At 44.3% G+C, this 17,120-nt stretch overlaps 2 protein-coding genes across 4 annotated transcripts in view; one reads left to right on the top strand and one right to left on the bottom strand.

Annotated features, from left to right (window-relative positions):
- LOC118309218 (centromere protein P) overlaps positions 1–1,445 on the top strand; it is an 81,775-nt gene extending 80,330 nt beyond the window's left edge. For both annotated transcript variants that reach the window (XM_035631083.2, XM_035631082.2), the window contains exons 7-9: positions 202–281; positions 421–512; positions 1,079–1,445. In XM_035631083.2, coding sequence (XP_035486976.1) covers positions 202–281; positions 421–512; positions 1,079–1,230 — 324 coding nt within the window. In that variant the 3' untranslated portion in view covers positions 1,231–1,445. The remainder of the gene's footprint in view (positions 1–201; positions 282–420; positions 513–1,078) is intronic.
- Positions 1,338–16,445, bottom strand: ippk (inositol 1,3,4,5,6-pentakisphosphate 2-kinase). 2 transcript variants are annotated; one of them, XM_035631078.2, is made up of 14 exons: positions 16,197–16,445; positions 14,308–14,367; positions 13,174–13,269; positions 11,951–12,017; positions 11,711–11,829; positions 11,288–11,377; positions 10,191–10,249; positions 9,756–9,828; positions 8,414–8,566; positions 7,932–8,052; positions 6,848–6,983; positions 6,652–6,754; positions 5,734–5,828; positions 1,338–5,517 (listed from the first exon to the last, which is right to left on the bottom strand). In XM_035631078.2, exons 1-14 carry the CDS (start codon positions 16,275–16,277, stop codon positions 5,211–5,213), a joined length of 1,560 nt encoding a protein of 519 aa, XP_035486971.2. In that variant the 5' UTR covers positions 16,278–16,445; the 3' UTR covers positions 1,338–5,210. The 2 variants fall into 2 exon arrangements, with proteins under 2 accessions (XP_035486971.2, XP_035486972.2); XM_035631079.2 differs by having other exon boundaries at positions 1,338–5,521; positions 16,197–16,443.
- Positions 16,446–17,120: the final 675 nt, after the last annotated feature.

Genomic DNA, 17,120 nt, shown 5'->3' with positions numbered 1-17,120 from the left:
TTGGTCCAAACTTATCTTAAAGTACCGAAATAATATTTTTGTCAATAAGGTTTTACAGAAATCAACGAGACTGAAAGAAGAAACATGTTGAAAATACTTTTTTCACATAAATTTAGCTGTAATAATTGAATAATCCTGTTGACTCACTGACGATGTTCAAACTTTCTAAACTTAATATGATTAAACTTTGTGTCTCTGCAGGAGAAGTATCCGTCCATCGTCTCTCTGCCAGGAGGCCACAGGTCAGAGGTCATGACCCTGAATCATCCCGAGCTTCCTGGGTAAATAACCATCTACATGTTCATGATATGAATCAGTCATATTTTATACATATACTAATGAATATAATCTTTCAACAAACCCCCTTGAGTCGGGTTGTGATTATGGGCTGTATTAATAAATCTGCGTTTGTGTCTGTAGCTGCGTCCTGCTTATCCATTGGTCAGTGGAAGTTTCCCGAGAAGGTGGAGTCACTCCGAAGATCAACCTGCTGACAAAGATCCCAGAGAGAGGTGAGATGCTCCTCTTGTCAGTTCACCTGGAAGCTGGATTAAAAAATTTTGAAAGAAAAAACTGAAATATTACATTAAGATTTAATGTTTTCATAAGGAACCATACGTTCGGTTTCATGCACCATTAAGTCAGTTTCTTCAGCTCAGAAAAAAAAAACCATTTAGAAAATTGTTTGAATTTCAAGAAGAGTAATTGTTTAAAAAATAAAATTTGTTTTAATGTTGTTTCAAAGTTTAAAATTTGATTTATTTAATCATCAGTTTAAAATAGCCACACATTTTTAGTCTGAGTAAAACATCACATTTGAAAATCTGAAACATTTCTGCTTGAAGAAAAATACTAAAACAATGAATCCTCAAAAGATTTGCAGATTAAGTTTCGGTTGATACTCTATTATCGACTAGTCAAATTCATTTCCTTCTAATCAGAGAAAAAAAAGATTTAATTATTGGTTCTTTCCATGAAACTTACAAGAAATGATTAGAAAATAAAATAGCTGTTAATATGCATCTTATGTAAAATGTACAGAGATGATGATATGATGTTTGCTCCCGTGTCTCTGCAGCGCTGCAGTTGTTTCCCTCTCAGCCTGTAGGCGGCGCTGCCGAGGCCTTTCAGAGCCTGCTGAGGATTCTGGGACCTGAAGCGGCCGTGGAGTCGCTCATCAGGGCGGTCGGCCTCTCGCAGGACACGGACGTGACATCAGAACAAAGATAAAACCTGATCAAACTTCCAGGGCATCGCTTTTAATATTCAAGACTTTTTTTTTTTTCCTTTTCCACATTAACTACGTGTAAATCAAGTGAACACACACACAGCGACGGTTTAGTCTCTTAGAAATCTTTATTCAATAGAAAGAGCGTGACTGTGACGGCTGTAACAGCAGAGCTCGTTGGTCAAAATCTACAAAAATAAATAATTTAAATACAAAATGCCAAACAGCAGAGTCGCCTTTGTATTTCTCTCTAATAGTTTTTCTTCTCGCAGCTATTTACACACACGTAAGTTATTAGGAGTCTGTCGGCGTCACCGGGCTGCGACGCCTCCGCACGCAGCAGCTGGAGGCGGAGGGCCAATTAGACGCCGCGAGGTCAGAGGTCTGGACACAGCTCAACAAAATCTTAAAATGATATCAGGTATGTTTGTTTGAATTTATTTTCCAATATGTAACATTTGCGTTCGCCATAATGGATTTATTTTTTTCCAGTTTGTGTTTAGGAAACGGGTTAAAAATCTTTTGTTCATCAGATTTTTTTTTTCTTTGTCTCTGGAGATGTTGGAAAAACTTTCAGAACGTTTAATGTTGAAACTCAAACTCGTCAGTGATTTATCTTTAAGAAAATGTTCATCTCACGTGGGAGTTACTGTAAAGTATGGGGAAAAAATAGAAAATATCTTTTAGAGCTGCAAACAATTTTTTGTGACATTTTTCAGTTTTATTTTGGCAAAAAGGCCAAAAAGTCTCAGGTTCCAGTTTCTCTCGTCTGGATTTGACGCATTTAGTTGTCGCACACGATAGAAAACCAAAATATCTCGTTAAAATAAGATATCTTGTTAGTGATTTTCACTTTGTTCTACGTCGACACGACAGAGTCAAACCTGAGTTTGTGTTAGAAACGTTGTTGTGTTCATGTAGAACAAGTGAAACATTGTTACACAGCGCCTGAAACTCTGCTCCAATAAACTGAACCAAAACAAATAAAACCAGAGGCTTCTCGTCGGCCTGTTGTGGAAGATCAATCACTGAATGTCACTTTAATGTTTAGTATTATATTGTTTTAAATTATAAACATAAGAATTTATCCCACGTGACATGAACGCAGCTTGAGCCTCAAACAGCTGCTGATCGTGTCCAGACCTCGGACCCCCGACCCGCCGCCCCCTCGACTCCCATGAGCCTCTGCTGCATCACCGCGTCTTCATTTCAACAGTCAGAACAATCAGTGGTTGGTTCATTTCACTGCTGTTCACTCTCCAGCCTGTCGCTTCTCCAAAACCTCAGACGGACGTCGACATGTGGCCGTGATGTGAAGGGTCAAAGGTCAAACTGAGTTTGTGATTGTTGCCATGAAAATCTCTTTGGATTCATCAGCGTTTGACAACAACACCTGACAGGGTTCCAGGGAGAACACGGCCGAGTGGAGTGTGGAGGAGTTTTTCCACCGCCTGAGGTTTCGGCCTCGTAGTGTGATTTGTTTTTTCAGACGTCTGATTGGCCGACGGAGGCTGGAGAGTGGACGCTGTAAACAGAGGAACTAAAGTCAAGTGTTACCAGTTTATCCGAAGCCTCGACGAGCGCTGCTGGTTCAAGAGGACGGCGTGGTCACGGGGTCAAGCTCAACAAGCCTCAACCCACCCGATGACATCACCGTCCTCAGAAACCTCCCAGCGCCCCTGAACGCATCGCTGCGCTTCGGTTTTCGGATCGTCAGGATTTGGAGGTACTGAGAGTTCGAGGCTGCATCCGCGTGATCTGATGTCATCGTGAACGGAGACGAACTGGAGATCTGAGCTGTGAACGCAGCCTGTAACAAAGTGAATCACCACACACACACACACACACACACACACACACACACACACACACACACACACACACACACACACACACACACACACACACACACACACACACACACACACACACACACACACACACACACACACACACACACACACACACACACACACACACACACACACACACACACACACACACAGTCCTCCAGTTCAACCAGAACATTTAGGCACATGGACAAAAAAATTAAATAGACGAACGCACGACAAAAGCCACTTGTGGCACAACAACAACCAGCAGGGCAGCAGCACGACGCTCCGTCCGTTACCCAGCAGCCCCTGCTCTCGCCATATTAGTCTTCAGTCAAAGAGGACGTCGCATCACCGTCGTGACGTCATTGCTTCTGCTTCATGGAGGTTTAGCGACTAAACAAAACGCTGCAGCACCGAAACTAACGTTTACCGTCAATTAATCTGGTTATTTTCTGGATTAATAAAATTGTTTAGTGTACTTTTAAGGAGGAAAAAAAAAAGCCATTCATGTCGTCGCTTTGACGTTACGTTCTGACTGACCATCCACAAACGACAGAGAGAAGCAGAAAATTCTCCATCAGACTGAAAAACTTCCACCATCCAATCACAGGATCAGGAAAGGTCTCAGCGGCTACGACCGTCTGCTGAGACTCCGCCCCTCCCTCCCTCCCTCCTGTGGCTGTAACCAAGGTAACTGTTAACGCGCTGAGGCTAAACAACCTGGAACCCCCCCCCCCCCCCCACACACACACACACACACACACACACACACACACACACACACACACACACACACACACACACACACACACACACACACACACACACACACACACACACACACACACACACACACACACACACACACACACACACACACGTATCTTGACAACCCAATTTTCACCCCATCACGTTTATAAAAATAAAATAAAAAATTGTCAACCAGAAGTTTTGTTTCCATAACAACCGACCATCGGGAGGTTAAAGGACGAGTTCACGACACTCAAGCGTCCATGTTGGTTTCCTCACTTTGACCGTCACACAACTCGAACGTGAGGCTTCGGCAGTTTGTGTCCAGACGAAGTGAGTCGATATTTTTAGAACAAAATCTGGCACAGAGGGAAAAACAAAGGAGGAAATTTATACTGAAAAAATACTGCACCTCTGGAAGGTTACATGAAACAAGAGAGGCTGCTGTTCTTTATGATAATAATCATAAGCATAACCCTCTTTAAAAATGAAACCTTCATGTTTCCTTTCACGTGACACAACCAGAGTCAGAGTGAGACACAAACATATGAGACCATGTTTCCATACACTTCACATAATAACACACAAGATGTTTTGAGTAATCGATCCATCACTGTCGCTCATAAAGCTTCAGCTGCCAACAGGTGGAATGGAAGAAGGACCTGACTCCTCCCTCATCAGCTGCTGCCACACGGATTTAATTCTGTGGGACATGATTAAAAACTAGTTTCAATTCTTTTGAGACACAAATTTCCTCTTTGTTTTCCCTCTGCCGCTGTGTCGTATGACAAGACTGTTGACATCTGTTCATTTGATAAGACACCATCTCAAAAACGCTGAAGCCTCATTAACTTCCCCCTTGTCACGTTGGACGAGCGTGAGGCGACGATCTCGTGACGGACGGTTGAAATGATCACAGCAAGATCAAACCAATTTCTACGTGAATCCGTGAGCCTGACAACAATTTCAAGACTTGACTGTGAACCGATCCTTCAACCTCGACCCTCGTCACCAAGAGAAAGAACCGAGGTCGTAGCGGGTGACGTGACGAGTTCTCATAAATATGAGCCGTGACAGAGCCGAGCAGCGACCGTGGGATTCGCCTCCGCACAGGAGTGAGACATCGCCACTGCTCTTTGAATCTCATAAGGAAAATAATCTGGAAGTCGTTTAAACGCCTGGTGATTCATACGCTGATTTGTGTTTTCTTTTTTGGGCTGAGCATCAACAGGAACCAGAGGTCGATTCCTGTCATGAGCCGAGTGTGGAGGAGAAAGTGCTGCAGTGAATAAACAGCTCTGCTCTTTAAATATTCTAGAACTTTTGAATCGACGTGGCGTCTCTCTCTCTCTCTCTCTGTCTCTCTCTCCTCATTGTGAGGAGGCCTTCGCTTGGCATTAGATAGTGTCTGCCCACAAGGGGGCGCCTTGGCTCCGCTCGGGGATGGGGGGTGGGGGGGTGGGGGTGCCTTCACACCGGGTGGAAGAGCAGAGTGCAGTCGTCCCTCTCTGCGGACGGTGGCGGCGGCGGGGGCAGCGAGGCCTTCGGCGCCGCTGCGCCCGTCCTGGAGTAGCAGGAGACGATCCTCTGGTCCAGACGCAGCTGGCGAGGGATCCCGTCGAACGGCTTTGGATCCAGATCCAAAATGGAGACGGAGTAGGAGAAGGCAGGAGGTCTGGAGGAGAGGAAGTCTCTGAGCCACCTCTGACTGGAGGAGGAGGAGGAAGATTAATAAACAGGAAGAAGAGTCTGAGCTGATGTCTGGCTCCACCTGATGGACTCTTATAAGGTACTACACACTGAAGCACAAACCTCCGTGCTGCCCGTTCAAGTAACAACAACAACAATCTTCATCATTAATAGTTTTGTTTTTCGTGTGACAAACTCGTGATCTTCTGTTTCAGTTACTGAGACGCTCACCCTTCATCCTCCTCTTCTTCCTCCTCGGGGCCGGGCACCAGGGCCACCATGATGGAGCAGTCCTTGGCCGTCATGGCAACGCGGTACTGATGAACCTGAGGTCAGAGCGTACAGCGGTCAGATGTGCTGCCACCTGCAGGCAGGTGAACGTCTGAGCAGAGACTCGTGTAATAAAATGACACACAAACAAATAAACACTAGATGGTGATGATGTCACTTTGTTATTTTCCCCTGAGCCTCTACTGCCGCTACTAGAGAGATTTTAACCAGGCAGAATATTTTGTCTTTTTCTCTGGGACACAAATTCCACCTCAGTTCGAAAGTCTTTGATTTTCCAGTGACAGATTTTTTCAGGAGAGTTTGTAGGTTTCTATCCAAAACATTAAAGGAAAATGCTGATTACTGTTATTCGCACAACTGTCAGGACATTTTGGTTTGTGTCTCCACATAATCCTGATGAATCATATATTGATTGAAAGCTCCAAGTCTCCTGATTCTGAATTTCTTCAGATGTGTGGCTGCAGCTACGCCATGTTTTCAAAAGAACTTCTACAGGTCTTATATTTCCTCTATTTTTGGCAATATTATTTAAAGGTTTATCTTTCAAAGGACACTGGGGTATGACCATATTCAAACAGGTTGGAGAACAGTGACGTTTTTATTTAAGCTAAATTATTTTCTGGCCTGTGCACAAAAAATCTATAAAAAAAGTCTATAAGTTAAGAGGTTAAACCAGTGAGTAAAATCTACATTTCCACCTCAGCAGTACGGAGAAAAAAAAACTTCCACTGTTTTTTAAATGCGCAAATGTAAAATGATCATAAAAACATGTGTGTGGAAACAAACCCAGTGTTTATACTGATGATTTAAACTGCGTTAAAATCTTCCCACAGACAGAAAGCTGTCCGACAGTCTCACCTTGGCGACGGCGAAGTCCACAGAGCCGTCGTCCTCCGCCGGGCATTTCTGCAGCTTCTCCAGGAAGGCCTGGTTGTACGGCCCGTCGATCTGAAGACGAGTTCTGACACACACGCACACACACACAGGAAGTGACGTCAGAGAGCAGCTGATGAACGAGATCCACACGTTTCCCCCTCTGGCCCGTCTGAACTACCTCTCCTTGGGGAAATCCTGCAGGTGTTGCTCCACTCGGCGATACAAAGGATGAAGCCCCTCGATGTCCAGCGTGTCCAACATCTGAGTCTGAAGGATCCTGGACAAGACACTGTCGCTGGGTAGACCCTGAGAGCCTGCACCACACACACACACACACACACACACACACACACACACACACACACACACACACACACACACACACACACACACACACACACACACACACACACACACACACACACACACACACACACACACACACACACACACACACACACACACACACACACACACAGACAGAGAACAAATTCAAATGTCACGACACATTTCCCTTTTATCAGTGAAGCAGCAGCAGCACAAGACAAGCCTTTGTGTGAGGAGCGAGACAAAGAGGCAGCACTCGGATCAGACGGGTCTGTGATCTCAATCAGAATCAACACCAGGAAGTAAACACAACATGTGACCACCCACGTGATGAACTACATCCACTGTGAGGATAAATAAAACTGTGTTTTATCTGCACGTGTGTGACGTGAGGGTGAAGAGAGAAAATGAAACAGGAACAAAACATGAATTATGTTCTATTAAGAGTTTTGATAACTGATGGTAACTGTTGCTATTCAGAGTCTAGTACAAGACACACGGGCTGCAACTAGAATCATGACAATTACTTTATGAATTTATTGATTCATTGTTCAGTCTGTAAAATGTCTGTAAGAAATGATTTCATAGATTCCAAAACCAAAAAAGCAGAAACAGCAAATAATAGAGGATTTTAGATTTTTCTTCTCTTTAAAAAACAAAACAAACAGAACTTGATTCAGTATTAAAATAGTTGCATATTTCCTGTGGATCAACTAATCCATCAATCATTGCAGCTCTAATCTGGACAATAAGTGATTTTGTTTTGTGTATTTACAACACGTTTTTTTATTTGTGTGTTTAAAGAAACACAGAGCTCATTATTAATATTAGGATTTATACACACACACACACACACACACACAACTGACTCAACAAGTAAATTAAACTTCTTAGTGAGTTTTCCGCTGATCGGATCAGTGGACTCGGGTTCTCACCATGGCGAATCCTCTCCTTGTTGAAAAGACTGGCTTCACAGAAGCTCCGCCCCTCTCCACATCTGTCCGTCACCACACCTCCATCTCCTCCTCCGCCGCTCAGCAGGGCGTTCACCAGCACCTACACACACACACACACACACACACAAAAAAAACTTTCATAAATACAAAGAAATCTGAAGGATCAAGACTCAGTGAAGTTCAGTCAAACCAGCAGGTAAAGATCTCAACTTCAAATCAACTTCAACTCTGTGTTTGTCAAATTAATTTCCAGCTAATTTAAAAAAACAGTTCACTGACATTCACATCTGAAAAATTAAAACTTCTGAGTACCCTGAAACTGCATGAGAAGGATCGTTGGCGACTTCTGGTGTCGGTATTAGGTACTGCACGTTTCTAAAACGTATTTACCAGCTCTACTACACAGTACATATAGTAATGTGTACATTTTAGATATTAGAGTGTCGTGTGGATCATTTGACCTGGATGAAGTCGTTCACGACGGCCTTGCCGGTCACGTGACTGTTGATTCTGTTGTTTCCGTACAGGAAGTACGGTCTGAGATGATGCAGCAGAGAGTTCAGGTCCATGGAGTCGTCACTGCCTTCTTTACTACTGTAGATACACTGACCGCCCTGTAAACACACAGACAGGGAGACGACACACAGACAGACAGGGAGAGAGACAGACAGGTTACTGCGGCTGCTCAGTGTCACTATCATAATAAATGTGACAAATGTTGTGAACGATTCGTCGGATATAACTTATTTCAGAGTGTAAATGCTGAAGCAGAAGATCTCACAGCTTCACCTGCAGCAACCTGAGATCTCACATAGAGGTGGAATGAAGCCCGATGCAGTTACATAAGTATATATTTATATATATATATAAGTATATATACATACATTTAAGTATAAATGAGTGCTCTTCATTCTCTGTTTCTCTCGCTCATTCCTTCTGTTCAAAGAGATTCCTCTCCTGAGGACTTCAATGTTCTTTAAGTGACGGGACAAAAAAAAAAATCCACACTCCTTGTTCTGAGGAGATTCGTCTCAGACAAGTAAAACACTTTGGCAGTGGGAGCCAGAAGACAAATGAGGTCGGTGTCGTTTAACGTGTCTGCCCTTCAGAATTCAGCTTCACACCACAGATGATTTTATAATGTTTTTGAAATGTACACTTCTACCATGTTTGGTTCAATATCGCAATATTCCGACAGTAACCTTTGTTGTTTTTTGGTTACACTATTCAGGCTTGTGCACAGGGACATTTTAAATTTGAAGACATTGTGTTGCTGATGGAGCTGGCTTTTGTGAGAGATTCATGTGATGACAAAGAGGGGTCTATGTGAGGCTTATTTCTCAGTCTGAGTTTACAGATCATGAGTTTTCAACTGAAAAAAGATGGAGTCTGGCCCCCGAGCGGCTTCAAGAGATGCTTCCCATGAGGAGCGGTGGGTCAAAGGTCACCAGTAAGTGCCCCTGAAAACAGGACTGTATACAAGTGGAATGTTATCGACACAAACGGTGAACAGAGACGAGCCGTACGAAACCGTCACAAGACACAAGCGCACAAACACAAAAGGTTTCACACGACAGTCGGGCCTCATCCACACGACCAGTTTTAAAACAAAAACCATCTACGTCCACACGAGTGTTTCAGCTCCGTATGAGTTTTAATCCCTGAAAACACAAATCATGTGACCGGTCACACGTACACTGGGCATGTGCGTGCCGGTGTAAACAGTGATGGCCGGTGACGTGTTTTAAATGTGGTAACGTGGAGTTAGCAAAGGGGGTGGAGGCGGGAACGTCTCACTCTCACCTTGAAGATTTTGAAGTTGTTCTGAGGTTCTTCTATGAGGTGTCTGATGGCAAAGTGCATCCTCTGCTTGTTCCTGAACAACACAAGAGAAACCAGACAACTTCGTGTTCAGCTGCAGAAGATGTTTATCAGAGGATGAATCTGCACGGTGGAGTTCGGAGCAGCAGAGGAGGAAGAGGAGGAGGAGAGGATGTTCATGTGCTGGACAGAGTTATAAGAGATTGTCTAATGTCGTCTAACAACTAGGAGATGTGCAGGTTCACATCACGTTAACTCACCGACACAGAACATGAGGAACAAGACACAGGATTTGTTTGTTGCCGTTTTCAAGAATTTAAACAGAAATTTCCCTAATTTTTGTTTTTTGTGTTTCTGTAAAACTCTTCCTAAGTGTTTGTTTGAGTTCAACTCGTCTTCATGCAGCAGTGATCTCACCCCGAGAACAGGTCGAGAGGACAGTACAGACTGCGTCTCTTCCACTTCCCATTGGCCACCTAGAGGGGGGGGGGGGCAGAAATAAAGAGAGGGACAAAGAAAAAGACAGACAGAGAGAGACAGACACAGAGAGAGACAGGATACAAACAAATGAAATGTCAGACAGACTTAAGTAATTAAACAAAACAAAAACTACGATAAAGTTCATCGTTTCTTATCCAAGTCGTTTAATATTTAAATTCACAGGCTGTTTGTTGAATATGTATCTGATGCATTCAATTCCCTCACAAATAACCTCCGATGGCGGCTTCCAACGAGCGCACATCCAGGACACGTCTCGTATTTGTCTTTCCGTCGAGTTATTGACAGAACCGACGTTAACTTGACATCGGATGTGATCCGAGTCAACACAGCAGGTTTGTTTCTGGGTCGGCAATATACTCACTCTGACTCAGAGTCACACGCACCAGTGAAACCAGATGATTTTTTCAATATGCAGGTCGTGTTCCGTTTGAGATCAATACAGAACAAATCTCCTAATCTGTTGTGAAAACACGCCTCTGACCGTGTTCTGGCGCTTGAAGTGAGTTGAAGCAAAAGACTTAGTGGAATGTTAATACAACGAATGTCTAAAGCACCAGTTTTAAAATATTTACAAATCAACCGCACCAACTCCGACTGTAGCTGTAAAACTTTCTTGAATTCTTTTTTTTTTTTTCAAGCCTCTTCTTTGTGGAAAAAAACTTTCCTGAGAGACCGTTAGCTGTGTCCATGTGTGTCCTCAGGCTGCGAGTCTTGACGTGACGAGAACGAGAAGGACTGGAACGTCGAGGGTCGAGGGTCGACAGAGTCAAAATCCGTGACTTGTTATCGCGAAGACGTTTGTAGAAACGTTGAGTTAACGGCTGCGCAGAACCAGATCGTGTTGGACTTCAAACACTGAGGCAGAGCTCAGAGCAGCGGGTCGGTCGCTTGTCCCGTAGTCGTGTTAGTGTTGTACTTTGTTCGTACTGTATCTTTGTGTTGTACTTGTTCGTACTGTATGTTTGTGTTGAACTTTATTGTACTGTATGTTTGTGCTGTGCCGTGGTCGTTACCTTGTAGTGCTGGTGCATACAGAAGCGACACACTTTGGTCTTGATATCCTTGCTGACGTGTTTGGAGGACGGCAGGAAGCCACACTTGGGCTGAAAACAGAATACACACAACTACATCAGCAGCTGAATAATCCTCACACACCCACAGTCACACTCATGTGATTCCTTGCTTTAGCTCAGTGTTTCTGCTCGACAGCGGTGACATTCACAGGCGCAGATTCCTCCCTGTGGCCACTTGTCAGGGGGAAGAGCAACGTCTCAAACACGTGGAGTTTTATTATCGAGCTGAAAAACTCAAATAAAAATCAGCTTCAGAAAGTGATCAATGTTTTTAAAATGGACTCAAATAAATGAATTGTGTATGTGTTTCTCTTCCCGGAAACAATGCCATTTCCCTTTTACATTGTGTGCGTGTGTGTGTACCTTGATCTCGATGCAGAGCGGAGGAGTGTGTGTTGGCTGGTGAAGAGCTGGAGACGTCAGGTTGGGCAGACAGAGAGCACAGCCACTGTAGATGTCCATCACCTTATCACAACGCCATGCTGACGCACACACACACACACAGGAACATTTTCAGAATGATCAATAAATGCAATAACTGATAATTCAACAGATTGTAAAACCCAGACGCGTTCCCACACAAACGACTGAAATCCGTCTCACCTGGTCTCTGATGCTGAACTCTGATCGACAGCTGTCGCACAAACTCCAGCGGCAGTTTGACCACTTCCTATAAAAGACAGGAAGTCAATCACAGCATGTCCGTACAGTACATGGGTCTTTGTTTCTGTTATCTGCTGCATGTCAAGCACCAAAGTCGGTTTAACATCGCAAGCGCACACACACACACACACACACACACACACACACACACACACACACACACACACACACACACACACACACACACACACACACACACACACACACACACACACACACACACACACACACACACACACACACACACACACACACACAGACAGACAGACAGACACAGACAGAGAAGCTGCGGGTGTGAAGGCGAACACAGAAAACGGTGGGTGTGGTTGTTACAATACTCATCATACTGTACGCTCACAGTGTTGCGTCATATTAAAATATGCGGTGGTTGTGTTGCAAATTTTCCCAGACTCATTCAACTGTGTCTGTCATTAATGTGCTTGTATTCATTACTTGTACTTGTATGTTTCAGGTTTAAAGACGACTCCTCACATTTACATCTCTTGCTACAGCTCACTTTTTTGCTACAGCCCTCATTTAAAGGGGCAGTAAGCGATTTCAATCCAACACACTTTATGAAATCCAGCAAATATTTCCTCACGGTGAGTTAGCTGTCGGTTCTGTGTGTGTGCGCCGAAAAAGAATATCAGTTAATTGAGAGAACAAAATAAATGGTGCGACAGACGCTACGACTCGTGGTTAGCGCGTCCGTGTCACGTACCCATGTCTGCGGGTGCGAGCCCCGACCGGTGCAGTCAACAAATCAACAACAAACAATCTTTCTCCAAATCGCTTGCTTTAAGCCTTTTATGCTTCCAGAGGGAGATTTTTGTATTTTTAATCTGATAAATATCGTCAAGTGATGTTATTGGCGTCAGTTGAGGATGAAGTCTACAAGTTTGGAAAATGAAAAAACTCTGAAGTCAGAAAGAAGTGATGTTACCAAACCTAAGATAAAACCTGCAGATATCAGAGGAAACTTTCTGTGAAATAATCTTTTTAAAAATGAAATGATCCTTTTCGTTGCGTCTGTCATGAGTCAGACAACACGATGTGTGTAAAACGCTAAATCCCCTGAGAACTCTCCTAGTGTTTTGTAAGCTGAAACTCAAACTTAGTAATAGAAGTGTGTAAAACCTGACCGAGAGTAAACAGAGTCTCACCCCGCTGTGGATGAACTTCTCTCCCAGGAGGCTGCTCATCACTTTGGAGCTGAAGTCAACGATGCTCTGGATCTGCCTGAAGGCCTGCTCCGGTGTCTGCAGGTCAAACACAGGCAGGTTAGAACCAGTTCTGAGATGCAACGGCAAATATTGACAGAGTTATTGTTTTTTTCTACTCTGAGGAACATCGCAGAGGAGACGGTCTTCACTAAAACAACACGTCGGCATCACTGTGTTCACTGAAACAGTCACACGGATACAGATGCCATCTTCGGACGTCATGAACCAACGACCTCTCTTCATGTTCATGCTTTTCTTTTTTCAATTTGTCTTTGTTGACATGATCACAGATTACAACACAAAGCATGCCGCTAACCAACTTCTTATGACCCAGCAATATTATATAGTATGTTCCAGATCTGCCACAACCACTCAACTATAGAATTATCCTTGTTATTATTTCATTAGCCTCTTGTTTATTATCAGCATTATTACCGATATTGGTGCCGCTACCATTGTTTGTGTTGTTATTGATAATATTATTTCATTCACAGGTTCTAGTAAGAGCTCCCCTGTGACAGTAAACTAAATATCTTTGGTGGGTGGACAAAACAAAACTTCATCTCGGTGAATATAATCATTAGTTGCAGACCTAGTCATTCTAACAACCAGTCAGACTGTGGTTATACAACAGTCTGACTCTTTCTCAGTCTAACATACATGAACTGTTGCATCCCACACACCTGTTGACCGCTGTGTTTAATGCTAATGCTGCTGCTAGCGCTGTGGGTGCGTCCTGTGGAGCCACGACACTGATTCACGTACTTGTACTAACCCCTGAGTCAATTGTCTCAGTCAATATACACAAGTCTCTATCCAAGATGTGGCCTGATACGCCGGTGGTCTGTTTTGCGTCGCCCCAAAGTCCGCAGGAGTGTAACTCCTGTCCGGTTCGCAGCTGTGCGGCGTTACCGGCGTTACCTCCAGTGCCCAGAAGACGGGCACGAATGAACTGCGAGCATCTCTACTGCACTCCGACTAAATTGTGATCAACAAGCAAACAGCTAAACATTCCCATAATGTGACACGTGTTCTGCTGAGGCTTCCGCTTCGAACACACAGACTCATATTTACCTGCGGTGGGTTTTCAGAGTCCTCGGCCGGATACTTGAGCAGACGCAGAACTCTGGAGAGCTGTGAGGACGGAGGGGCAGACCAGGGAAGAGTTAAGACCAAAAAATACTGATATGGTTTTTCCGCGGCGCATCTGGAACAGAAAATGCATTCTGCGAAGTCTGGGGCGGGGCGGCGGAAACTCTGACTGAAGCCTTTGTTGGCCTGTTAGTGTTCGTCGACTGTGAGAAGAACACTCAACACATTGTGACTGCGTCAGCGGATTAAAGACAACACCAGCGTGGGATTAGGTAAAGAGGATATACCTGATATGATGTTGACAGAGCAGACATCATCAATGAGCCAACAGATGACTAAGTTCACTGGTGACACTGTGTTCGACGGACGCGTCGATGACAGGACTTAGCGAGTGACACGAGATCCTAGTAGTGGCACGGGCAGCCTGTGGCACCTCGGTGACTCGCCTGTTGCACTTCTTCCCGGAAGTCGGGCGGGGCAACATTTTCTGGATCGTGTTCCAGAAAAGCCCGGAGGCTTGTTGAGCAAATGCATTCCACTTGTTTGTTTTTCATTCCTTTTTTGCGTAATTGTTTCCGTCAAGGAAGTCCTTATTCCACCCCTGTGTGTGATGTGCTCTTTACTAATCCTTTGTTTTAATTATTGTAAGAGTCAAATTTTTGTACGTTTTGTAAATGTAGTTTTTTTACTAGAGCCCGACCAATATATCTGGTGGCCGATAATATCGTCCGATGTAATCCTTTAACAGACACGTTGTATCGGACGGTATGTTTAGAGCCCGACCGATATTATCGGCCAACTGATATGAGCCTTTAAATGTGCATTTATGTTTCACATTATAGGTAAAAATAAATGTCTATTTATAATATATATTGGGTTAGTGTTATAATATAATATATTTATTATATATATATATGGGTATTGGAAGTCTTGTGTTCCCTAATTTTCATATTAACAGTCTCCATGATCAAGACACGAACAGACGAATATTGAATAATTTTTTAATATCTAGTTGCCACAGGTTGGATCTCTGAGTGTCCACACCCATAGCGAAGTCTTCGGAACTCTTAAGATAATCTGTGTCCTGTCGCGACTCGATGGCCTTCATGTCAACAAATGTCATATTTATGGGGGAAAAGTTGTGGTGTTGCTGCTTGAAACGGGATCAACCAGTCATCGACAGAGTTGCCGATCCTTGACTTCCGACTAGTCGACCAACCAGTGAATCAACCTCCGGCAACTTGTCTCCACGACATCGTGGTGAACCGATACCACGTCGGTTACAACATTGCCATGTGAACGCATCCGATTGCTCAATAACAACAAGACGACCGGGCTGGTTCCGTGAAGGAGACGGCCACAGGTGTTTGTTTTAACGGGGGGGTCAGTGAACGCAACACCGTGCCCCAGGTCAGTCCAGCGTTCACCGGCCCGGTACCACGTCACTCTCCGCCCGGTACGGGGGGACCCGGGGAAGCCTGATAACGGCTAACTCAGCAACATCTGCTCCTCTGTGGGGGGGGGGGGTTACATCACCATGACAACACCGTCAGTCTGCGACCCCGCCTGGACACAACCCGACAAGTGACGTCGAGGCACGCGACGTCGCTTCCAGCAGTTGTTCCCACCGTGCGAGGGGACTCGTCGATGGATGGACCGACGTGTGGACGTGTTAGCTCGCGGCTAGCAACGTCGGCTAACGGCAGCGAGCAGCCGGCCAATGGCACCGAGGCGGCGGAGACCGGGCTGCTGCAGCCGCGGGGCGTCGGGCAACGCTTCCGCGGACGAGGAGGAGGAAAGTTTCCGCCGAGCTGGACTCGGTCTGTGGCGCGCGAGGGCGGACGAGCTTCGCGTTAGCTTAGCCGACTCACCTGTACGTGTGAGACCACCAGGCTCTTGTTCCCCTCGCCGTGGTACCGCCAGTCGTTCTCGTCCATTTTGTCCAGCTCCATCCCGCCGACGACGACAAAGCCGAGCTCCCGTGAAAAAGGCCGGTCGGTGGCAGGCGGCGACAGCACACAAGTGCTCCGACGGGTACAAGTAGCAGTAACTCGAGAAGTGCTCGGAGCACCGAGTACCGCCGCTGCTGCCCGGCCCCGGAAGACCGAGCCGCCTACCACAGCACTACTTCCGGTGATGACTTCCAAAATAAAAGTCCCACTAAGGGCGGACACGCGCATTAACTAAAGACTCAAATTAAATAATTCTTTGAGAGATAAAGTTTTAATTTCGGGTTAAGAAAGTCATATCAAACAAATAAATTGGTCAAATAAAAAAAAGTAAACTAGACGTTACGATTATTATTTTTTAAGTTTAAGATGATTTTTGGTTAATTTCGAATTTAAAAAGTCAAATTAAGCAAATAAATTGGTTAAATTTTTCATAATACATTCAAGGCCATTGTGATTTTTTATATTACGACACTATAGACTTAACATTTCCTTCATAAATGTGATTGTGTGTTTGGGCAATTGTCAGAAGCGTAATATTAAAGGCTTCTTATCTTTATACTTCAAGAGTCAAATTTCCTTTGATTTGTCTTCCTCTATTATTTAAAAAACTTACAGTTTTTTTGGTTTTCTTTATAATATAATGGCTTCATATTATCTTTAAAACTATTTATTTTTTTCTTATGCCAGCAGTTTTTGGAACATCGTCTATTAATCAGCTTAAACACATGCGTCATTGTCTTCTACCAATAGATATTCATGCAGAATATGCTGCCTCATTGTATAGAACATGAATCAAAAATAGAGCCCAGCCAATAATATTGACCGATAATAGTCTTTCACAGA

The sequence above is a fragment of the Scophthalmus maximus genome, chromosome 6 (genome assembly GCF_022379125.1).
Source record: "Scophthalmus maximus strain ysfricsl-2021 chromosome 6, ASM2237912v1, whole genome shotgun sequence".
Taxonomy (NCBI): Eukaryota; Metazoa; Chordata; class Actinopteri; order Pleuronectiformes; family Scophthalmidae; genus Scophthalmus; species Scophthalmus maximus.
This window is presented reverse-complemented; position numbering and strand designations above follow the sequence as displayed.